Consider the following 25,913-nt stretch of genomic DNA (forward strand, 5'->3'; position numbering starts at 1 on the left):
TTTAAAGTATGTCATTAAGGCAGAGATAAAAGCCACAGCAAATCCACTGGGATATTATACAAGCAATCGGTAACTTACCACTGGATCTTTCCCTTTACGAAAACATTCTTCCTTCTGTCCAGGGAGAGATGGCCAGTAAATCTGTAAGGAAAGAAATGTGAGGGCCTCAGATTAAGAAGAAAATCCTGCAAATGGGAAAGCCAGAGCTTTCAAGTTATCCTACTTCACAGCAACTTTAGAAAAGGCTAATAAAGTGTTCTGCACTTGAAATTTCCTGAACACTTAGGGATGCCAGCCTCCAAGTGTGGCCTTGGGATCCCCTGGAATTATAGTTCATCTACAAGTGACAGAGATCAGTTCCCCTGGAGAAAATGGCTGCTTTGGAGGATGGAAGCCACAGCAGTATACTCCACTGGGATCTCACCTTGCCCCAAATCTCATTCGCTTCCAACTCCGCCCCCAAAGTCTCCAGATATTTCCTAATCCAGAGCAAGCCTAAACATCTAGTCTGCTTGATAACCATTTATGTATTTTGTAATTTGACTACTGGTCTAGTACCGTATAATAAAGATAACCATAGACAAAGAAGTAATGTTGGTGGTTAGACATGGGCAGGCAGGCTTAAGAAGTGCTTGGTACAAGCCAATGGGAATGCCAGACTCTAGGCGGAGTCTGAGCATCCCTGGAATTACAGCTCATCTTCAAACTACAGGGGTCAGTTTCCCTGGTGCAAATGGCTGCTTTTATTTATTTATTTGTTTGTTTGATTTTTATACCACCCTCCCATATGGCTCAGGGCAGTTTACATACAACATTGTGGGGTATTACATGGAATGACCTAAGCATAGAACATAGTAAAAATAACATCAACAATAATCCAACAGTGGTTTAAATTAACATAATATCAATGAATTTGATCAACAATAATGTAATAGGAACAACAACTTAGATAAACCCACAGAGAGGTCAGGCTGGTATAGGCCATGGTCGGTCAGTCTCAGGGATAGGCTTATTAGGGTTAGGCTTATTAGCATAGTAGAATCCCCAACCCTGGGTGGACTTAGAGCTCATTTTAATGCACATGCATGTATGGAAATTGTATATTTGGGGCATACAGGGAAGAGTGTGAGCCCAGCCCAGGAATGCCCTGGGACGGACAGTTTTGATGGAATTTTCCTGGATGAACTGTATAAAAGACTGCTTTGGACTAGCAAGTTTTGAGTAAGGTCATGGTTTTCACCCAAAAAGGCTAAGCATTACTCCTGTTTGTACAAACATAAACTTTCTTTCTAAGTGAAGTCTGTTTGTGAAATTTATTTGGCCGAACACTTTGGAGAGTGGACTCTATTGCATTGTGCCTCGTTGAGGTCTCTGTTCTTCACAGGCTCCATCCCCAAATCTCCAAGAGTTCCACAAACTGGATCTGGCTAGCCTACCCCCAACCCCATCCCCCACCAGTGGTCAAAGAGGACATGGCAACCCTATAACACCGCCCTGGATTTTACCTCTATTTTCTTCCTTCCTTCAGATCCACCACTTACTAGCCTCTATTTGATTCCAGGTTTAGTCACAAAAAGGTACTTATACATTATTCTGTTCTTTCACTTCTGATTAAATTCTGCTTCTCTGTGCATGTTTCTGAATCCATAAATTATTTTTAAAGTCATAAATGTAATTATTAAGGAGCCTCAAGAAATAGTGCTATACAACAGTTATGCTTTTATGAAGTAAATCATCAGGTTCATAATCTATAGGCAAGTCAATTAGGAAAATGGGAGGGATATCAAATGATGGAGAAGGAAAGACAAAACTTCTGACAATCTGGGCTGCTTCCACATGGAGCTTTTTCACTGCTTGCTAGGGAGCATGCACACAACATCGTCCTCTATTGTGCTGTTTCCATGTTGTTCCCTCCTTTTTGCAGTTGTTTCCAAACCTGGTTTTATATGATTGTTTTGGAAAAATTACATATGGATGAAGATGCACATTATTTCAGGTCCTGACTACATCAGCACCATCTTCCTTGCCTTAGTTCCTGTGATGCCCGTTTCCTTGCTCTACCAGAGGGATTTGGAAGGCTTAAAAAAAAAACCCACTATAATACTATTACATTATGGATGTACTCCAACAACATACTAAGTCCCAGTTCTTGTTTTAAAACCCCCTTGAGTCCCAAGGGAGGATGGTATAAAAATGTAATAAAATAAATTAATAAATAATAAAATGAAAGTAAGTCTGCATATTTATCTGTATAACAGTGCAACCAAAAATGTAAATCCTTATTTTTGTGTTTATCCAAGAAGCTCATAGATATGTGATCTTGAGGAGCAGAAAATGTCTAGATATCCGAAGAAGAAGAAGAAGAGTTGGTTCTTATATGCCGGTTTTCCCTACCTGAAGGAGGCTCAAAGCGGCTTACAGTCGCCTTCCCATTCCTCTCCCCACAACAGACACACTGTGGGGTGGGTGAAGCTGAGAGAGCCCTGATATTACTGCTTGGTCAGAACAGCTTTATCAGTGCCGTGGCGAGCCCAAGGTCACCCAGCTGGTTGCATGTGGGGGAGCACAGAATCGAACCTGGCATGCAAGATTAGAAGGCCGCACTCCTAACTACTACACCAAACTGGCTCTAGAATCAAGGGTTAAAAGGACTGATACATATTTAGCCAAACACCAAATGTAATTTTTGGTTCATTATCTTTGAGTAAGAAGAAAACAGTTTCTGGAGAGTAGGAGGGATTACCTAATCCTTATCCATGGTTATTCTATATATTTGTGAAACAGCCTGGGGGGGTGAAATGTGTCCAGCTGTCCAAGTTGGAATAGGGCCAATTGACCCTGCCCCTGCAGCTCCCACCCTCCATCCCTGGACTCTCGCCTCTTTGCTCTCAGTGCCTGGAGCCAGCAGCAGGTAAGGGGCCATGAGCAAAGGATCATGGTGGAGGGCCTGCTAACAAGGGCCTCTTGACCTGCTAAGCAGGGGCCTGCTAAGCAGGGCCTGCTAACAAGGGCCTCTTGGCCTGCTAGGCTGGGTCTGCTAACGAGAACCTCTTGGCCTGTTAGGCTGGGCCTGCTAACGACGGCCTCCGGTCTGCTGCTAAGGACCTCTGTCCCGGCCCTGCTAACAAGCTGGCCAGCCCCTGCCCACCCCACTTGATCCGGCTGCAAGCTGCTCTGGAGTCCGAGCAGCCCAAAGCCACCTTAAGCTGCCAGAGGCAAAGGGAGGGGACCCTTTCAAGGCCTGTTCTTAGGAACAGGCTTTGAAGCTAGTAGTGGCATAATATGGTAATCTTGAGAATCATAAATGAAGAGCAGTTGAGCAAAATATGAAAAGATGTGTAGATCATTTGGAGAACTCAATGGGCAAATTCCCATTTTCTTACTGTCAGTACTGAGCAAGTAAAACAACTGTCTTGAGACATGGTATTATTAATCATCCTCATATATTCCTTTGCATATTTTAGCAAAGGATAAAACAAAATCTTATCTGTTGCTTGTAATGGTTGTTTGCTCCATTTAATCTGGTATATGATTTTAAAGATGAAATGTATATACTCCAGCAATAAAACATCCTTCAAGTTCTAGCATCTCAAACAAGAGACATCTATTATGCATCACTGATATGCAGTTTTCTGAATTAATCAATACCCTTGTAAATAGGTATAACTGGTGAACCCTAAAGTGATTCTAAAACTTGGCTCCTCATCAATAACCCCAGCAACTGATTATCCAAGCCAAAAACTGGTTGATAAAGTTTGTTTTACATGTCACGTAGTAAATTTACTGTTGCCAGGTCACGGGAACAACTGGGGGAGGGGACTGGAATGCTGTGGTCACACTAGTCCTCTGATATCATTTCTGGTAAAAACTACAACAGATGTCATGGGACATTCTATAATTTATATATCTATATATAAAACTACAGTTTTTGGGAAATCCTAGAACATTAATGATGTCACTTCCACTTTTTACAAGCAGTGACAGCACACTGACCTGATACTAGCACGTGCCCCAATTCTCTTCCATTTCTGTCCACTGGTATTTCAGGCACCACCAGGCAAAACAACAGCTTGCTGGGAGGTCTCCCACTATAGCCAAGCCAACCCTAAGTAAACTTTCTAGCAGCGGAGGTCAGCCCAGTCCTTAGTGCTAGCTCTATAAGGTAAAGGAAGGCTCTAGGAAACTAAAGCAACCCTCCTTTCATGGAAGGAAAAGCCTCCAGGCCTTTTAGGTTAGTAGCCATTGAAGTAATCATATAGTTGATATTTACAGGTTCTAACAAAACAGCTGAGAACACTGGGCTAAAGACACAGTTAAATTGCTGGTGTCAAATGTCTGCAATTACTATTAACTAAATACATGTCAGTCAGGCACTGCCTCCCAGCCCACAGGAAGGAAAGGAAATGAGATTCAATTCTATACAATTCCCCTAGCAACATCCCTTATTCCCTTATTGGAAAAGACCAGGAAAACTGGTAGCTAGCCATAGAGTAGCCCATAAGAGAAAGGAACAAGTGTGAAAGCAAACTGGTACTAAAAAGACATTTAAGTTGCTCAATTTCGCTCCTGGGAAGGAGCCACTGCGCCTGAGCTGCAAAACATGGTAGCCTTCAGCCTGCACAAGTGGCACAGGAAGTACAAAGAAGACTTTTTGTTACTAATAAACGTCACATAGAACATCACAACAATTGCCAGGTAAAATCAGAAAACCATCAAATAGATACCTGAATCATAACTAAAGAGAATAGCTATTGTTTTGTATAAGTACTGATGGAGGTGTCATATTTCTGATAATTTTATTTACAGTGTATACAAGAGATTGCAAGGCATGTGGCTCTTGCTTACCCAGGCTTCTGCTCTTTTCAACACCCACCCTGAGCCAGCTACAATGCCAGTAATTTCAATAAAGAACAGTTGCTGGAATGTGAAGAGCAATATTTATGGCAAAATAAAGCAAAAAGCTCTGTAAGGAGGCCTTCTTGACTAGTTCTTGAATTCAGCCACTTAAGATAAATCCATAATTTATATTCTTGGCAAACAAAACAAGCACATATACTCCTTTATTACAAAAGCCAATTTGCAAAGATTTACAGTATTTATTTTGCTTCCAAAAGGGTAGAAGGGAAGATGCAGAAAGTCATGGAAGTTTTGCGTAAGGTGACCAGTGGGACCAAAGATACAGAGTCCACACAAGCAAAGGAGAAAAAAATAAGCTTTGCAGAACACTGTATACTGAACTTCTGAAATTAGATGCAAATTATCTTATCCCACAGTGTTACTGCAAGAATACATTTAACAATTACTTTATAGCACTTGCACCCTAAAAGAAATCTAGCCCGTCAATTACCTTGATTCTTGTGACAATTTTGCCTGGTTTTGGAACATAAATGATTTGATAAACTAATCTTTTGGTAACAGTTTACTAATTTCCCATGACTTGTCCAGACTTCCCATGCTTCCAATTATATTTAATTGCAATATAATTTCCTTTGAGCTAGGAGCCTTATATGAATCTCACCCTCTTCCATTTCAACCTTGGCTGATATCAAATTTCTGGCTTCTACTTAATTAGTTCCCTGCCCTGGGCTCTAAAGCTTTATAATGCCTAGCTTTGCAGAGCTCCTCTTTTTAAAAATTTAATTTACTTTGTTTATAGTTCTCCTTTCTTAATGAGATTCAAATTTGATCAGGCATTATAAGACATCCAATAAAACTCTGAAGTAGGTCTAGGATTACAGAAATGGAAAACAATATGAAAAAAATGTTTAAGGCAGGGGTGACCAAACTGTGGCTTTCCAGATGTCCATGGACTACAATTACCATGAGCCCCTGCCAGTATCTGCTGCAGGGGCTCATAGTAATTGTAGTCCATGGACATCTGGAGAGTCACAGTTTGGCCACCCCTGGTCTAAGGTATGACATGCCATAATGAAGAAAGTAGGAAAGAGATCTTTCTATTCATCTAAAATTTATATGCAAAAATAATTTCCCTGAAGGATAATTTCAGTGTTATGGTATCTACACAGGTCACTGAAGAAAGCTAAACCATACTGTTGTACCACTCAAGAGGCATAATGTTGCACACAGTATAGTCACTCTGTACATCCCATATGCATTCAGTTGCTCAATATCAGTGCAGTTGCCAGGAATTAACATTAGTGATCTTTATGCACTAAACATCTTTTGTCTTGCATGAAATGTGAGAACCAGAGGTTTCTTTATGGCATCCTAGTCCCAAACCATCAGCATCACAATTGCACTTATTTGCCAACCAGCCTTCCATGATTCAAGTTCATGGAGAATGACTCTCCTCTACTACTAATATGTGCCTATCTTGTGGACAGACAAATAGTATAGTGGCATTACAAACATGGGATGGAAGTCCTTCAGCTCAATCTCAATATTCCTATGAATTCCCTGGAATGATTGCTTGGTATATATAAAATGGGGATAGAAATACTAAACTGTATTAAATATCTGTTGTATTACCGAAAGCATGTATGTGATACATTGAGTACCTCTGAAAAGTGATAAAGAATAAGTATTGGGATTGATAGGCTTGCATGCATTCGCATATGCACGTGTTTTGTGAGCATTACCTCCTTGGCATCCATATTGGTTTGATCCAATCGAAGAGAGTATAGCGTGTCTTTTCCTCCAATGAACAGGCGGTCACGATATTCATCCAGGTACAAAGACCGAAAGTCTAAAATTCCCCGGTAGCCAAAGAACAGGACAGAGCGGTTAGTGGCCAAAAGATCTAAAGGGAAGAAAGAAATCAAATGGCAATAGAATAGTTTAACTTTTCTATGGTTCCATGTTGCTTGTTGTTTCATTTCATTCATCATTGTTAATCTAAGTCATCTGTACTGTTTCTGTTCTGTTTCATGTGAACCTCCCTGAGCCTTTGGGGAGGCTGGTATACAAATATAATAAATAAAGAAATAAACAAACAAACAAACAAACAAAGGTTTGCCAGGTCCCTCCGAGCAAATGGTGGGGGGAGAGGAAGCAAGGAGGCTCATCTGATATACAGGAACATATCTACTTCAATATCCACATGACCTGGAAGTGATGCCATCACATCCAAACAATGCTCTGGAATTCTATGGTAAATTTGGCTTCTACCATAGAGCTTTTGCCAAAATACAGAGCGCCAGATGCCTTTGAGGCAAGTGCCTTGTTTTCTTTCTGCTTAGAATTCAGCAAATAAAAATTATGAGGAATAAATAGCTTCATCAGTGATCACAATTCCTAAAGAGTGAACCCCATAATGGACACTAGTAACAGAGTAAACATTTCTAGAAATGTGTGTCCGTGTGTTGAAACCCTATCTTATAAAATCACATAACTAGATCATACCACATGTAGTCCTGTACTAAAAGACTGAACAAATCTTGCCACTACAGGTCAGCCTTTGCCATTCAGAACAATGTATGCCACAAATCCCCCCAAACAGGAACATTAATCAAATATAACCCCCATGACCTTCTAACAGTGGTAGAGAGAAACAAACACACTGTTCCCTCTGCTTCATAGCCATTATCTCTTATCCATTACTTGTCCATAAGAAGTTACAATTTTTACCCAGATATGGGTGAAAGACACATAATGCAACAGCATAGGCACATAATGAAGCTACATGGATCTGATGGGAAACATCCTTGGAACCCTCTTTATGCCACCTTGAATTCTAAAATGGAGAAGGTGTACACACAAATAAATAAATAGAAGTATAACACTAACAAGAAATCTGGATATTAAAAAGTATCTGGATAAATACAACAGTCTTATCGACTCCATGAAGTTTTAAAATCTAATCTAGTTGACAGTAGAGAGATTGGTTTCTGATATACAACTATGTAAGACTGTTCTAGAGTAAACTTGTTTATTTTCTTGATGAAATAGGGGGGAGGGGGGGTCAAAGAAACTGGGGGGTTAGGATTGCCAGCAGCCTGGAGAAAAGGCATCCTATAACGTTATTTACCATACGATTGTTAGCGTGAACGACTCAGGATATCGGAGGATGCTACATAGGTGTTATCTTCTTCAATGGGATACCCCTTTTTGACCATGTCAACACTGGGAACTTTGCTGCTTTGGCTCCTGTATAGGAGCACAAATCTGGGGTGGATGAGGTGCACCAGGAGCTCCATCCGGGAGCAGGAAGAGGTGGGTCAACTGGCCCTGGCTCAAATTCCAGCCTGCAGCTCAGCGCAAAGCCTTTAGTGTAGAAACAGTCTTTGTCGTAACCTAGGAGCTGCCCTCTGACCTCTCTTCTCTGGTATAGGTGGAAGAACGCCAGCTGCGCTGCTCTTGTGACCTGTGCCTCCATAGAAAAGGAGGCATCAAGGATCACACTGATTCCTGGCTGAGCCGCCCCATCCAGGTATGGCAAATGCACTTCCTTGCTTGGCCCCTTCCATCTCAGCCACAGGACCTCTGTCTTAGAAGAGTTGAGTTTTAGACGACTCTGCTTGAGCCATTCCGTCACCGCTTCCAGACAACTGGCAAAAGATTCTGGAGGTGAATCTGGGCAGTCAACCATCAAGAGGAAGAGCTGAGTGTCATCTGCATATTGATGACACCCAAGCCCAAACCCACAGACCAGCTGGGCAAGAGCATGCATAAAGACATTAAATACGCATTTGTACACATTAAGCCTCTATTAATGGAAAAGAACATTTTCCACTAGACTTCTGGACAACCTAAGATAAGGCAGCAAATCGCCCTGTGCATCCACTCAGATTTCCATCTTACCTGAATTCATAACGAAGCAACTGGGTTATGGAATAAGTACAGCACTAGATTGGATTGGCTATAATTAACTGACAATTAATCTCACGAGCCTTCAAGTTTTATCTTTTTACACCCAGACAGGCGGCCCAGGTCACCAAGCCTTTCTACAGCTTGGAACACTCAGCACTCTATAGGAGTGACTTGAAGAAGCTAACATTATCTAAGAGTGAAGACAGGAGGGCTATTTATTGCTGATAAAAAGGGTAAAGATAAATGCTCTATTTAAAAATCCATCAGTGTGACAGGGATTATCGCCATTCTATCCTTAGACTGTCAGAGACAGGGAATTATCAGAAGCTGCTGAAAGCTGGGGTAGCTTTTGAAAGCTCAGGGTGCCAAACACTGCAGAAGGATGCAAGAACAACAGTGTAATAGGGAAAGGAAAACAGGCAGTGTTGGGGCTTTGTGGGAAAAAGAAATAGTAGAGGTGAACAGCCTAACTGAAGACTAACCCAAACAGTTACTGTACCTGGAGATGCCCCACCCACTATCACAATTTATCTCCAGACAACCAAATTCAGAGAAAATGGCTGCTTTGGAAGGTAGACTCTATGGCTTTTTATGCTGTTGAGGTCTCTCTCCTCCCCGCAACCTGCCCTCCCCAGGATAGGGAATGTTTTTGCCCAGGCTAACACAGAACACCTCAAAATGGAACCAGTCATTTGGTGGAGTTTACACATAAGAGAAATGATTTCTTAGCTGTGAGCCCCAGGTTGTGAGAATTTTAAAAGTTATCACGCAGCACTCTAATTTGATTTGGAAGGAAATAGAAGAAGAAGAAGAAGAAGAAGAAGAAGAAGAAGAAGAAGAAGAAGAAGAAGAAGAAGAAGAAGAGTTGGTTCTTATATGCCGCTTTTCCCTACCCGAAGGAGGCTCAAAGCGGCTTACAGTCGCCTTCCCTTTCCTCTCCCCACAACAGACACCCTGTGGGGTGGGTGAGGCTGAGAGAGCCCTGATATCACTGCTTGGTCAGAACAGTTTTATCAGTGCTGTGGCGAGCCCAAGGTCACCCAGCTGGCTGCATGTGGGGGAGTGCAGAATCAAACCCAGCATGCCAGATTAGAAATCCGCACTCCTAACCACTACACCAAACTGTAGTTCAGATGATGAAACACAGATATTGTATTTCCTGGAGGCTAATATCAGACAATAACCTGGCTATTATATTTTATACCAACTGGAACTTCCACGTCATCATCAAAATGTTTGTATGTGCTAAATAACATCAAGTTACTTCCATATTTATGGGGATGCTACAAATTAACAACCTCCAAAGTTTTGTTGGGTCTTGCAAACTAAGGGCTGTGACTTCCTTGTCTGAGTCCTGAGTAGGGTGAATCATAATAGTATGACAGATTGGGGTAATATTTATTTATATATAATTGTACTTATTTTCCACTCTTCCTCTTTAGACTCATGTTTTAGCATACTGAGACTGGCAGAATAAGTTAGGCTCCCTATGTACAAAATGCAACTGAAAAGCAGCCATTTCCAACAACATCAACCTCTTCTCCAACAGTGCTGGGCTCCAGAACACCCCTAAACTGGACTCCAACAATGGCAGATCAACAACCAACAACTACTCTGCCTTCTTTACCAGAATTAGCTCTACTTTGTCTGCGCTGAGTTTCAACTTGTTCATCTAGTCACCTAAACACGGCTGCAGAATTTTGACCTTAAGGTCATTCTGACTAGGGCCACATGGAGATATGGTAAGGATCTTATCCTTTAACTCTTATGCTACTTCAAATTTAAAATGCAGGTGCTGTCCAAGGCAGCCTCAGGGAGCAGAGCACTAAAGAATTAATAAACCAAGTTTTCTCAGTTTACTCCATCTTCAGCTATCTCCATGAGCAATGCAATTAACAAATGATTACTCCAAATTAGTATACAGAGATGAAGATGCAATTTGGTAGACATGCCTTAGAAAAGAAACAAAGAAAAGGGATAATTCAAAAGCCTAAAACTCTCATAAGAGAAACATCTGCCAGAACAACTGGTTTAGCACCCTTAGGCTATCAGTGTGAACAGTTCTTTTTTAAAAAAAAGCTGAATCTCAATTAAAGAAGCAGCTTCCTCCACAATCTCACATAAGTTTGCAGTATAAATTGATTGTTAAGTTCTGTATCCAGGGTCTGAGAACAGCTGCCCTGGAGCTCTTGGCATACTCAGCAAATGGAAATTCTCCTGCATATGGTGAAAGGGAATTAGAAGGGATCAGTCCTAACATCGCTGTATAATCAACTCCATCTGAAGTGGCATTCTCTCTCCCTTTTACACACATCAGATCTTGGTCCCCTTATCTACAAAGTTCAAATATGTGGATGATGTTCTTTAGCACTTATACTGGATCAAATATTACAATTTCTAATTTTATAGAGGCAGAATTTTGGTTTACTTCCTTCAGCAGGGTAAATCTGGACATTTTCAGATAAGCTTATCAGTATTTAAATCCACTGAATGGTACATTTGTATTAATGTCCCACACTGGTCAATTTCACTGAAGGATCTCCATGGAATTTTGCAAGCTGGACTAAGAGATAATGCCTGAGTGATATGCAAGAATCCTAATGATAATGATTGAAAATATAGTAGAATCTTCCTCTTAAAGGTAGATCTACAAAGTTTGATGTATTCTAGCATTTACCCTCAATTTAGTCAAGGAAGAGCAAAACAAAAGTGATAGGACCACTCATACTTGTGCCCTGGAATATGATGCAGGTGGAATATGATGCAGAAGTCACTGCAATACACAGAAAGGAACTGCTGTAAAAAGGAAATTAAAGAGGAAGTGTCTCTTACAATAAGAATATCTCAAAAGGGTTACAAAGCAGGTTAGAGATGGTATCCATGCAAGAGAAAGTATACACGGCCTGTGCATGAAAAAGTCATTTGGTAAGTAAATGAAGGAACAAACAGAGCAAGCTGAAAGGTATAATTGCAGGAACAACGACTTGAAATCCCCACCACGCTGTCCACCCTAAAATGTCCTCCAGGATTCCCTACACTCTTGGAGACTACTTTTTTCTCCTTAAACTGACACTCAAGTTCTCTCAACATTCCACACCTCAGGTATATTCAGTTTTCATCAGGCCATTTTTAATTTTTCTCCCTTATGGATAAATTTTAAAGTATTTGGGGAGCATATTTGGGCAGTTTCCTATGAAGAAACCACTACCTTTTTTATCTGTGGCCCTGTTCTGCTGCTTTCATGGTCATAAATCATTTTATTATTAAAATAAACTATATAAAATTCTGATAAACAGTCTTGTTCTTGGAGGTACCACATCTGGCCCACTCTCCAACAACTGCACCAGTCAAATTCTGGATCAGGCTTAAGGTTTTGGTTATAAGAATAAAGTAACTATTCCATTTGGTTGTGGTGCCTGCCATGAACTGCCAGTTTTTCATGCCCATTTTCATATATCATAATGAAAGTTCTTGATACTCTGGATACATCTAGATCAGTGGTTCTCAGCCTGGGGTTAGGGACCCCTTTGGGGGTTGAACGACCCTTTCACAGGGGTTGCAGGGCAAGCAGCTTGGCCAGGGGGGGTGCCATCCATACAACAGCCTTGCGGGATAGATCAAGATAGAGCGGTCATCTGTCTGGAACAGCAGAAAAGAGTGAGATCAGGATGGTGGGACAAGAGGCAGAACTCAGCTGAAAAACCCTGGGGGAAAAAACAATTTATATACAATCATGAAAAATGGGTCTTCATGCCATTGGTCAGTTTCAATTTAATTTCCGTGAAAGAACACTTGCATAACTTTATGGTTGGGGGTCACCACAACATGAGGAACTGTATTAAAGGATTGCAGTGTTAGGAAGGTTGAGAATGAACTAGATGGTATATTAATATGGTCCCCACTCGTATTCACTGCAAAGATGAAGAGGCAATGACTGCAGGTATAGAACGGTAAGACCAATATTAGTATGAGGGCCATGGGGTGGAGACTGTGCTGGTCGCCCTGACAGATGATCTCCGGCGCCAGCCGGACCGGGGCGGGTCGGCCATTCTCGTGCTATTAGACCTGTCAGCCGCATTTGATGTGGTTGACCACGAGCTCTTGGTTCACCGCCTCGCTGATACTGGGATTGGAAGGGTGGCTCTTAAATGGCTATCCTCCTTTCTAGAGAACAGATCACAGAGGGTCGCTGTGGGGGAGGAGTTATCCGACTCCTTTGCACTCCCATGTGGGGTGCCACAGGGAGCGGTGCTCTCCCCCACGTTATTTAACATCTATATGCGTCCCCTGGCTCAGCTGGTACGGAGTTATGGGCTTGGGTGTCACCAGTACGCTGATGATACCCAGCTCTATCTCTTGATGGATGGCCGGCCAGATCTCCCCCCAGAAAAATTCGCCAGTTGTTTGGAAGCAGTGGCTGGATGGATCAGGAAGAGCCGCTTGAGACTCAACCCCTCTAAGACGGAGGTCCTTTGGCTAGGCCGAAGGGAGCAGGAACAGGAAGCGCGTCTTCCCTGCCTGGACGGGGTACAATTGTCATCTGTGCCCCAAGCCAGGAATTTGGGAGTGATTCTGGATGCCTCACTTTCCATGGAGGCCCAGGTCACTAAGGTAGCCCGGACGGCGTTTCTCCATCTACGCCAAGCTCGGCTACTAGCGCCCTACCTGCCCCCGGAACACCTGGCCACTGTGATCCATGCAACGGTTACTTCTAGATTAGACTTCTGTAACTCGCTCTACGCGGGCCTACCCTTGTCTCTAACCCGGAAGTTACAGCTGGTACAGAATGCAGCTGCACGGGTCCTCACTAAATCATCTTGGAGGTCCCATGTTCAGCCTCTGCTGAAGCAGCTGCACTGGTTGCCAGTTTGTTTCCGGATCAGGTTCAAGGTTTTGGTATTAACCTTTAAGACTATACGCGGCTTGGGTCCTGCATACTTGAGGGACCGCCTATCTCCTTATGCCCCCCGCAGGGCACTTCGCTCTGCGGGTAAGAATCTGCTGATGATCCCAGGACCCCGGGAGGCACGCCTGGCCTCGACAAGGGCCAGGGCCTTTTCGGTCCTGGCCCCTACCTGGTGGAATGAGCTCCCTGAAGAGCTGCGGGCCCTGTCGGAGCTCTCTGAGTTCCGCAGAGCCTGCAAAACGGAGCTCTTCCGCCAGGCGTTTGTCTAAGGCCGGGTGATGGCCCGGGGCTAAGATCGGACCCCTCTCCCCGGAGGGGGGAGGCCAGTACTAAACTGACCTGGTTCCCCAGAGTGTTCCATCCTATGCCCAATTATCCTCCGTTCCCTTCTGCTCATCCAGTGGGCCTGTACGGGAATAGTTTTAATCGCCATCATTGTGACTTAGTCATTGTTTTAATGGGGTTTTAATGGGAAATTTTAATGGTTAATATATTTGTTGTTGTTATGTGCGAAGTCGTGTCCGACCCATCGCGACCCCATGGACAATGATCCTCCAGGCCTTCCTGTCCTCTACCATTCCCTGGAGTCCTTTTAAGTTTGCACCTACTGCTTCAGTGACTCCATCCATCCACCTCATTCTCTGTCGTCCCCTTCTTCTTTTGCCCTCGATCACTCCCAGCATTAGGCTCTTCTCCAGGGAGTCCTTCCTTCTCATGAGGTGGCCAAAGTATTTGAGTTTCATCTTCAGGATCTGACCTTCTAAAGAGCAGTCAGGGCTGATCTCCTCTAGGACTGACCGGTTTGTTCGCCTTGCAGTCCAAGGGACTCGCAAGAGTCTTCTCCAGCACCAGAGTTCAAAAGCCTCAATTCTTTGACGCTCGGCCTTCCTTATGGTCCAACTTTCGCAGCCATACATTGCAACTGGGAATACCATAGCTTTGACTAAACGCACTTTTGTTGGTAGGGTGATGTCTCTGCTTTTTAGGATGCTGTCTAGATTTGCCATAGCTTTCCTCCCTAGGAGCAAGCGTCTTTTAATTTCTTTGCTGCAGTCCCCATCTGCAGTGATCTTGGAGCCGAGGAAAATAAAATCTGTCACTATCTCCATTTCTTCCCCATCTATTTGCCAGGAGGTTAATATATTGTATCTGTATTAAAATGTTGTGAACCGCCGCGAGCCGGTTTCCGAGAGCGGCGGTCATACAAATCAAATAAATAATAATAATAATAATAAATGGTTTGACTGAGGGACTCTAATCTTTTTTTCCCTTTTTCCTTCACTTCTTCCTCTTCTTCACACCACTTCTTCCAAACTATTCTTTTGGTTTCTATGTGTGGGGTGGGTTTTGGGGGTGCTTTGGGATTTACTGTTTCTTTCTCCTAGTCTTTATTATTTTATCTGAAGGGCAGCATTGTTTGCCTTTTCTTCTTGGGATTGTGTTTCTTTTATTGATTTTTACAGTTCTTTCTTTCAGTGTTCAGTGTTACAGTTCTTTATTTCAGTGTTTTGTTCTGGGGGGCACTGCAGTTGTAGTTAGAGTTGTCCATTTTCCCAGTTTCGTAGCTGTTGTACTTGTTGTAGTAGGTTCTGCTCTGGTTTGCTGGCTTGGGGGACACTGTTTTGTTCTCCTGCCAGAGCTGTTCTCACAGATCAGTTCTGTCAGAGCTCTCTCAGGGTATCTGGCATCACGAGATGAAGGGAAGGCAATTGTTAGCCACTTTGAGACTCCTTTGGTTTGTGAAAAGCAGGGTAGAAAAACCAGCAGCTATTCATCCTCTTGACTTTTCTGTATTTGTTGGGGGGGGGTGATGATGGAGCATTTCCCACCCTCGGCTTATATGCGTCAATAAGTTTGTCCAGATTTTTTGGTAAAATTAGGTTCCTCGGCTTATATGTGGTTCGGTTTATATGCAAGTATATATGTTGTTTCTTTTGCATAACAGCATTTCTGCCGTATCAAACAAAACCCCTTTGTAAAGAGAAAGCCATTGAAAGTTCTTCATACGGGCAAACTGTGACACAAAACAATAGATCTCTTACATTTAACTTGACCACAAGCACAGCTGTTTTTCAGATGAGGTCAAAGGAAAGGTTAACTGAATTGTGGGCTAAAATTGCATTTCTTAATATTTATAATCCAGATGGTAAACTGAAGGTCACAAACTGTTCCACTAAATGCCCAGGCAAACTACTCTTTATAATGAGTTTTCAAATATCACAATGACTTGATAAATTCTGTGGAACTCAAAAGCACACTCTTTTGTGATAATCTGGATGATTCTGCTGTGGAATCTAATGAAAATAATAGAATCTAGAATGTATTATGGTCTTATTGTTTAGCAAAAATTACTCTGAATTAGTTACAGATCTGCTTATTCTTTTCTGTAACAATTCCATTCAGGCTTTTCTGTTTTTCACTGTCCTAATGCACAAGCAGTATCTGTGAAAATTCGTTCAGCTAGTACAGACCAACTCTGATAACCACTGGAGTAACTTCTCATGAATAGCTCTTTGTCTGCTATCTTCAATCCCAAGAAAAGAATACTGAACTTGCCTTTAACTTTGACAGTGTGACTTTAATATGACTCATATGCTAACTGTAATATCATTCTTAGCAAGTTGAAAAACAGAAATTTCAGCAAAATGAAAAAGCTTAGAAATATGCTTTTTCACATACTTACTCTGTATCAGCTCTCAGCAATGTGATGCATGAATTGCTCATATGAGGATTCAGTGAGTATGCCGTTCCTACTATGACAGCCCTCTACATACTTCCACACACTAAGGTAACATTTTTCCTCCAAAAAGAAAGTAGTGTGATTTCTTTGTTTTGAAATTATAATGCTGGCTGTCCCATTCTATCACTGGCAGAAGATCTGGCTTTAACTCAGCCCTGGAACTTTAAGGGAAGGTGTAAGAACCCTCTTCACTAAACACTTTTCAAAATGGCACTAAAGGTAAAGGTATCCCCTGAGCAAGCACTGGGTTATGTCTGACCCTTGGGGTGACGCCCTCTAGCGTTTTCATGGCAGACTCAATACAGGGTGGTTTGCCAGTGCCTTCCCCGGTCATTACCGTTTACCCCCCAGCAAGCTGGGTACTCATTTTACCGACCTCGGAAGGATGGAAGGCTGAGTCAACCTTGAGCCAGCTGCTGGGATTGAACTCCCAGCCTCATGGGCAGAGCTTCAGACTGTATGTCTGCTGCTTTACCACTCTGCGCCACAAGAGGCTCCAAATGATGTTAAAATCCAACAAAAGATTTTATTTAACTTGCAGGGGAGGGTTAAAAGTAATAAGCAGTTAATGCTTTGATATAAAAATCTGTAGTTTTATATCTGTTTTATGTCTGTCTGTCTAATTGGGGTAATTTAAATTATAAACTGTTTATGATTTTACCTAATTGTTGTTTTAACTGTGTTGTCACTCACTCTTGAGCTATGTAGGATGGTTGGGTGATAAGAATAAAGATCTGTTTTTAAAAATTCTTTTAAACTGGAACAATTCTAATAACAAAGTACTATATAATTGTTAATTTTGGAATTTTCTATGTACCAGCATGGCCTCCTCTAATCCTCCTTCAAAATGGGAGAGCTTTAATAAGTAAGACATATTTGGGCAGAGTAAACCAGGCAAATGCATTAGTCTCTGCTAGGATTCTTTCATCAATGTGCTTAATCTTGGTAAATATGATAATAATCTGCGTATGCCCTTGGAATTCTCTGTCCAGCACTCTCCAGTGTTTTCTTTCTTTTGAACTAATAGCTGAGCAAGCCTCAGTTTTTTATGAAAAGCATAGCACAGGGGAAGGGGGATCAAGCCCTTTCCTCACATGCCATTTCCCCAGTCTGAAAGCCTTCCCACACTAGATGCGGTTTGTCCTGTAAGGCAAATATACCCATCAAAATAGCTGAATTGCTTGATAAAACACTTTTAAAAAATGTCAGAAATGGAATAAAAATAGTGAGTTTAGAAATACCTGCAAATCTGAAAATGAATCAAACTCAGCTCCTTGGTTTATTGCTGTGGTTTTAAGCACCATGTTACCTGGAGTAGGGATGGGCACAAACTGGAAAATCCTGGTTTGGTTTAGGGTTCAAGGTCCAGGGTATTACTGAACCAAACATCCAAACCCAGCCAACCCAACCCCCACCCTATGAACCAGTCCATTCTGGGCTGGTCCATTTTACTTGTGCCTGCTTAAAAATGGGGGGGGGTATCCAAAACCAGTGGGAGGGGGGACCTGAAATGGTTTGCAGCTGTCTTGGTCTGACAGTCGAGAAGCCTATGGGCCCCACTGTCAGGCCAAGTTGGCTTCGAGCCTTTTCAGCATGCCAGATTGCTCCCCCAACTTCTAAAGGGAAGAAAGCAATCAAGCAGCCTGAACAGGCTTGCAGTCTTCGGGGCCTGACAGCAGGGTTTGCAAGCCTTTAGGCTGTCAGGCCAAGTCAGCTGCAAACCTTTTCAGCATGCCAATTGGCCCCTTGCCCACAGACTGGACAGTTGGGAGGCGCAGCCTCCCCCCGACCTCGGCCGCCTTCAGCCAGCTGCCACCATTACATGACTGCCTGCCTACCAGGTAGGTCACTGAACGGCTGGGGGAGCCTTCCATTCAGTTTGAGGCCCTCTGAGGCCTATGCGGAAGTGCCAGGGAGCCGCCCGGCCGCAGGAGCCTTCCCGTGGCCCTGGGAGCACACTCAATCGCCTGCCCTCACGTGCCTGTTCCCCTCCCCACCGCTCAGCTGCCCTCATGAGCCCCAGGGACCATGCCCGATCGCCCGCCCTCCTCCCCACTGCTTGGCTGCCCTCACACACCTCAGGGAGCATGCCCGATTGCCCACCCTCCTCCCGCATCCGTCCCTCTCCCCGCCGCTCGGCTGCCCTCCTCCCGTGCCTGTCCCCCTCCCTGCTGATCGCCCACCCTCCCGCAACGAGTCTGTCCGCTGGGGAGAAGGGGCTCGGGGGGGGCCTCGCCGCCACTCGCAGAGCAGGCGACAAGCCCGGGTCCTGGAGGGGAGAGGGGGGCTAGAGACACACAGACAGATGGAGATATGGAGGCAGTGGGAGAGAAAACCAGACAACACCAGCGAGAAAGGAAAAAAGCAAGGAAGGGGGGAAGGATAGACAAGGAGATAAAGGGATAGAAGACATAAAGGGAGAAGGATGACTGCATGGCTGCCTGGAAAGATACAAGGAGATATGACAGAAACACACAGAGAGAGAGACACAGATGGAGAGATAGAGGCACCACGCGAGAAACAGAGACAGACACCAGAGAGAGAAGGACAGGGAAAAAGGAAGGAACAAACGAAGGAAGGAAGGAAGGAAGGAGAGAGAGAGGGATATAAAGGAATGGAAGAAATGCAGGGAGAAGGACAGACAGTAAGACACTTGGAACAGACAGCCATGGATGGGAGAGACAAAGGAGATAAAGGCATGGGTGAGTGGCTGGGTAGTAGGATAGGAGGAAGGCAGACAGAAAGATAGAGAGCAAGGAAGACGCAGAGACAGAGAGAAACAGACAGAAAGGAGACTGAGAAAGACAGGAAGACAGGAAGGAAGACACACTACAAGCCAACACACTCTCTACCCCACCCTTCCTAGCACCCGTGGTCTTTACACATCGCCGGCAGTGCACCCAGGGCTGCGGGAAGCCACGCCCACTCTCTACCCCACTTGCCTGCTGGGGGAGTCGAGCACAAGAGGCTTCCTTCTAGCGCCTGCTGTCTGGCAGCCACAGCAGGCTTAAATTCTAGTTATGTATAAACGGCCTAAACCCTGGACCCAACTAGCTAAAAGGAAATGTTTCGGGAAGGTGCTGTCTCCAAATCTGGGTTCAGGGGGGCATGAAGCAGCCAAATTAATTGGAATTTTAAAGTCATGAACTATTTTGTGCCCATCATCAATCTGGAATTAATCTACACAAACTGGTGCGTGGATCACCAGCACTCACAAAACGTGTCCAATAGACCGGTGACTTAGAACTAAAGCAATGACCAAAAAGCAACTGAGAACTTTTGGAAGCATTTGGGATTTAATGAGGGTAGATAACCCATTCCCCCTACTTGTAGTCAGTTCTGACAGCCAGAGGAAGAGCAATATTTTATACTGTTCATCCTATCCCTAAAGATCCTAGATTGTAGATTTCTCCTACCAGCCCTTTAAAAAGTGGCATGCAACAGCAGGATTCAGTCTTAGCATTAAGGAACTGGCTGACAGCCATCAGGCACAAGGAGCTCATTGAAGGTATGCCTGAGATCTGTGTATTTTCTGTATACATAATAATAAAAGAATGTGTCTGTCAATGACAGGCATAACTCATCAGAAAATAAAACGAGGCACCTTAAAATTGGCCAGCGCCTTCAAGAGGATTGGAAGAGTTGCAGTGCCAAGCATGAAGGGAATCAAAATATCCTGGCTCAGATTATTTCAAGAAATCTTCACCTCTATGCAATTTTCAATGAAAGCTAAGTTTCTTAGTGGCAGGTATTACATCAAAAAATGAAGCTCGGAATCTCAAAATCAGCTACCAGCTTCAGGAGTTGGATGGGACTTGCAATGCCAAAAATGAAAGGAATTGGGACACCTTGCCACAGATTTAGCTCTTCAACATCTCCATGCATTTATTTAGTTTTACTTATTCATATTTTGGTTTTATTTATATTAACTTATGTTATTTATATTTTCTTTACCTTTCTCATTGAGATTCAAGGCAGACTACACAGTGTAAATTAATAGATCAGCAGGGCTGTGGGGAGTTGTAGTTAAAGTATTTGACTAAGATCTAAGAGACCCAGTTTCAAATCACCAGTCTGCTAGTGAAAGTTGCTCAGCGAGCTTGGGCCAGTCACATCCTCTCAGCCTAATCTATCTCATAAAGATTTGTGAGAATAAAATGAAGGACAGAAGAATGCTGTGAGCTGTGTTGGGCTCCTATTAAGAAAGGTGAGGGGGGTATGATTTTATAAATCTAGCTCTGGTCATAGTTCACACAACAAACCAATAATCATTCTTGCTGTTACTTCATCACTTTATGCCACAACTGTTTTGATAGGAGGAAGAACTGCATATTTAGTGTTCAAACTGCCATAAAATATTGCAAGCTAATAGTGAGCAGAGCATGTGGGAATATCTGTAGTAGCTCATAAAACATTCTTTAAACATAATAAAGTTCAAGATGCGTGCAGACAACTCACTCTCTACCTGATTGGGTCTCCCTGGTGGTGTGCTGCCAGTAGGGAGAGAACACTTCCCAATCAGGATCAGTCCAGATGCTTTTTTGTTTTCCTCTTCCTAGTGCTTGACATGTGGAAGAGATGTCAGACTCTCCCAACCCTGCTTGCTGGTAAGTTGCCCCATCCTCAGCCTCTTCCCACCCTCCATCTCCCTCAGGCAAAGGAATGAAACCAGCTGCTTCCTTTGCCTCCTGCATTGGTTTCAGATTTCAACTCTCTGCTGTAAGGAATCACAGATGAGCTGACAGGAAGGCAGAGAGAATTAGTATTTCAAAAACAGAATGCCAAGGGACAGACAGAATACAATGAATGTCTTGACTCAGTCCAGTGAGGGTTTGTTCAGGCAGTCCAAGGGCATCAGCAGAAGGAGCAAGTCACAGGTAGCTGCAAAGTTGTGGCCACAACCCAGGCCTCCCAGCCCCAAGTTAACATAGTCTGTCAGCAGCCTCTCAGTCCTCACTCTGTGATGGTTCACAGGCTTCTGCAGAACAACTGTCTTGCTAACCTGGTGTGGTGCCTTTTAGACTGGAGCTCTTTTCCAGCATATAGCTAGCATTGCTTAATTGGCTTAGATGATCCAGATGGGCTGACAAGGAAGGGAGCTGCAGCTGGGGGCTGGGCAGAGCAATGAGGAGCTCCTGCAACAACTTTGGTATCTAAGCCCCGGTTTGTCTGCAGCAACATTTCCTCCTGCTGGTCAGTGCTCTCTGCCTGTTGAACATCGGGCTGGGTAAGCTCTCATCCAGATGAAGCTCAGAGGTCTTGAGAGGTGCTCAGAGGTGAAGCTGGGAGGTCCTGGCAAGGCTTTTCCTCCAAGGAGTCCTCACTGACAGGACTTGGGCCCACAACACCTCCCAATGTCCCTGCAGTCAGCCATTAGAGTGCTCTTTGCTTCCCCCCACCCTCCCTCTCCTTGTAGGGGTTGGTGAAATCCATCAGCCTCTCCTGCCCAGCCTGGCCCTTGGAAAATGTGGGACGAGAAGGAGGTAGTCCCCCCCCCACAGGCTTACCTGACCAGCCTGTGCTTTGGGAGACGTGGGCAGGGGTGGGAAGGAAGCACGCCCCCCCCCCGCAAACTTCCCTATCTGGCCTGGCCTTTGGGAGATGGGGTAGGTGAAAAGGAAGCAGCCCACATCCCATGGCCTTCCCTGAGCAGCTTGGCCTTTAGGAGATGCGGGGAATAAAGATTAAGAATCACTGGACCAGAAACAAACACAGTTGGAAAAGACAGCTTTGTGTGTGGGGGGGGAAGGTTTTAGCAGTTAGACCCCTCTGGTCACAGAGGGAGAGTTTATAGCTCACAGAGACAGACACACCTCTCCATACTACCTTGCCCAAAGTGACACAAAATGCATGCCAGTCAGAAACAAGCCTTGGCAAGTATTTTGGAAGCTGTGTCAGGGTGGCTGACTGTCTTTCCCTTCCATACCCTGGAGAGATACATAACTATGGGAGAATGGGGGGATTTCCACACCCGTTCTATGTAGTGAACTGCTTAACTTATATGGTCATTATAAAATTTATTTATTTATTTAGATGTTTATACCGCCCTTCCCTACGGCTCTGGGCAGTTTATATAAAACATTCTGAAACATTTACATAGAACACTCTCAAAATCAATATAACAACAATAACATACCAACTAGAACAGTATTTTAACAATAACTTTGACACTCCCTCAGTAGGTTTGGTCCCTCAGTCTGGGGGGGGGGGACCTGTAGATGTTACGGGTCAGTTGGCCTCACCAAATGCCTGGTTTAAGAACTCCCTTTTGCAGGCCCTGCGGCACCTCCATATGACGCGGCAGTAACCAGCTGGCTACAGCCTCCATTTTAAAGTGTTAGTTGGGGAATCGCATAAAGTGGATTCCCCAACCTATTTAGTGCTAGCTAAGGGAGAGCAACCAGCAGAGGGAAGGTATGGAGTCTCAAAAGCGCTAAAGGTGACTGCCTCGTCCCACCCTTTCACCCGCCTCCCTCTCCCTTGCTCCTGGGGATGGGAATATTTTTTAAATGGCTAACTTACTAGAGCAACGAATAGGCAGACAAGCATGCAGGAGATGCCGGAAATATTTTTTTCCCAAACTTGTAACACAAAGTATGCCTCTTGAAAGTCCCCCTCCCCAAAATCAGGAACAAGATTAATTTTAAAGACTCGTGATTCCATAAGGTGTAGTGTTCAAAAAGCGCTATGCATGTATGATTAGATGCATAGGCATTTAAATGGAGAAATATGAATTTAAAAAAATTAACGGGCTTCACAGGACCTTTAAAGCAGTGGTCCCCAACCTGCGGGCCGCGGCCCGGCGCCGGGCCGCAAAGGCCATGGCGCCGGGCCGCGGCTCCCTCTCCCCGCCCCCCCCCCCGCAGTAAAAAACTTCCCAGGCCGCAAGCTTGCGGCCCGGGAAGCTACTTACTGCGGGAGGGCGGGGAGAGGGAATCAGGGCCAGGCCGCGCCCGCGCGGCCCGCAGGTGCGGCCCGATCCACGGGCGCGGCCCGATCCGCGGGCGCGGCCGGGCGCGGCCTGCGGGCGCGGCCCGATCCGCGGGTGCGGCCCGCGGGTGCGGCCCGATCCGCGGGTGCGGCCCGCGGGCGCGGCCGGGCGCGGCCCGAAGCGTGGGCGTGGTCCGCGCGGGCGCGGCCCGATGCCCTGCCGGTCCCCAGCCTAATAAAGGTTGGGGACCACTGCTTTAAAGCATGGGGAAAGTGGATTGGTTGCCTGGATTGATTGACAGGTGGAAAAGAGTCACTTATAAAGCGTGTTGCTCTTTTCCACCATTTCTAGCAGCAGTTGTGGAGGGTGAGAAGCGCGAATAGGCGGTGAGACAGCAAAAAGGTGAGGAGGGGCTGGGAGGCACGATAATATTTAGCACTATGCCATTCAGCTGGAATAACACTATTTTTACCAATGTGGGGAAATGCCTTAAATCTCCCAAAACCTATTAACTCACCAGTGGACTAATCCCATGAAGCCCAACTTTACTTCCTCTGTACCTACTTATCCTAGTTAAGCATCACTTAACCAACTCTTAATTCTATTCACCAAAGCTTTTCTGGTACTTGTAGGGTCATCAAACCTCTCCCAAATCATTGTCTACCATGGGAAAGTACATCAAGTTTTTGTTTTTCAGGCAAATATGTCAGTTGCCCCAGGGTTCATTTTGCCCTATTTTAAGAACACAGTGTGGTGTGTATATGGGAGTGCCTTGGATCCTCCATATACACCCCCACTTTGTTGGGCTTTCTTCTCTGGTTGTTTTGTTGCTTCTATAGACCTACTTGCTGGTTCTATAGACCTATATCTCCAAGATTCCAAGATTTCTCTCCCTTTTCCACTATCTGTTTCTCTTAGCTAGCTGTGTGTGAGTGTTTATTGTGTGCATTTTTGCTTTATTCTCTTCTTTTAAATAAAAACCTTTCTGATTGAATATGTGTTTATTTTGAGAGTTCTCTTAAGGGAAAAATCCCCATAAACATAAGTGGAGAATCCCAGTTACCACCTCTTGTTCTATATGCTTTAAAGCAAATTCCCCCATTTAATTAGGAGCCCACCTATTTGGATTTAAAAAAAGAAGTTTCATGGCTTCATAGCAAATTTTGAGTTCACTGGCACCTTTAAGACCAACACTACACTAAAACGTTATTCTTCTGCTTCAGACCAACACAGCTACCCACCTGAATTTATCTTCACGGCTTCTTATAAGCTGTGACCCCCAGCCAGGTTGAGGTGATTTGTGTCAGTTCTGCAACACATTAGTTCCGCTGCATAGCAATGATAAAGCATGTGCTTTGGGAATATAAATCCCCCAAGGGATTGTCTGCCTTATACATGTGAAAACTGAGCAGAGTCTCTGCACAATGAAATTCTATAGTTCGGAGAGAGAATTGAAGAACAGCTGCTTTTTTCTAGCCTGCTTTTTACTACCCAAAGGAGTCTCAAACTGGCTTACAATTCACCCATCCTCTCCCCACAGCAGACACCCTATGAGGCAGGTGAAGCTGAGAGAGTTCTGAAAGAACTGTGACTGGTCCAAAGTCAACCCGTTGGCTGAATGTGAAGGCGTGGGGAATCAAACCCAGTTCTCTTGATTAGAGGCTGCTGTTCTTAACCACTATAGAAGAAGAAGAGTTGGTTCTTATATGCCGCTTTTCCCTACCCGAAGGAGGGTCAAAGCGGCTTACAGTCGCCTTCCCATTCCTCTCCCCACAACAGACACCCTGTGGGGTGGGTGAGGCTGAGAGAGCCCTGATATCACTGCTCGGTCAGAACAGTTTTATCAGTGCCGTGGCGAGCCCAAGGTCACCCAGCTGGTTGCATGTGGGGGAGTGCAGAATCGAACCCGGCATGCCAGATTAGAAGTCCGCACTCCTAACCACTACACCAAACTGGCTTTATACCAAGCTGGCTGCAGGAATAAGTTCACATTTACTCTTAGAAAAGAAACTGAAGTTCTTTATTGTAAGAGAAATTCATATTACACAGCAAAAGCAGAGTAAAGACTATTAGCTAGCTATCTAAGCTAGGGTGGAGAGAGATTGTAGAAAGCTTGTCCACCCCTCCTGGTAGACAGGAAGAGAGACAGAGAAAAGGGAAGTGACTAGTAAGAAGGAACCCCTGAGAGTAGCATATTGAGTAACAAAATGGTAGCAACAGGAGTGGACAGAGGGTCAGACAGCACCTCATTTAACACTATACTAACTCTCTACTATCCTCCTCTGAGATGCCAAACTCTGTGTTAGTATTAAACAACATTGTACCGTTCATTCCTTCCAACAAGTGCAAGAATCTGTCTCTCACCCATAATAACAGCAAATTATCATCTGTAAGGCTAGAGTCATGGCATCCGGCCCTCTCAATTCCTGGCAAATAGATGGGGAAGAAATGGAGATAGTGACAGATTTTATTTTCCTGGGCTCCAAGATCACTGCAGATGGGGACTGCAGCAAAGAAATTAAAAGACACTTGCTCCTGGGGAGGAAAGCTATGGCAAATCTAGACAG

At 44.3% G+C, this 25,913-nt stretch overlaps 1 protein-coding gene across 1 annotated transcript in view; it reads right to left on the bottom strand.

Moving 5' to 3' along the window:
* SEMA3G (semaphorin 3G) overlaps positions 1–25,913 on the bottom strand; it is a 132,590-nt gene that overhangs the window by 55,147 nt on the left and 51,530 nt on the right. The window contains exons 2-3 of the mRNA XM_077325867.1: positions 6,600–6,760; positions 79–141 (exon numbers count right to left, since the gene is read on the bottom strand). Coding sequence (XP_077181982.1) covers positions 79–141; positions 6,600–6,760 — 224 coding nt within the window. The remainder of the gene's footprint in view (positions 1–78; positions 142–6,599; positions 6,761–25,913) is intronic.

The sequence above is a fragment of the Paroedura picta genome, chromosome 3, assembly GCF_049243985.1.
Source record: "Paroedura picta isolate Pp20150507F chromosome 3, Ppicta_v3.0, whole genome shotgun sequence".
NCBI classification, from domain to species: Eukaryota; Metazoa; Chordata; class Lepidosauria; order Squamata; family Gekkonidae; genus Paroedura; species Paroedura picta.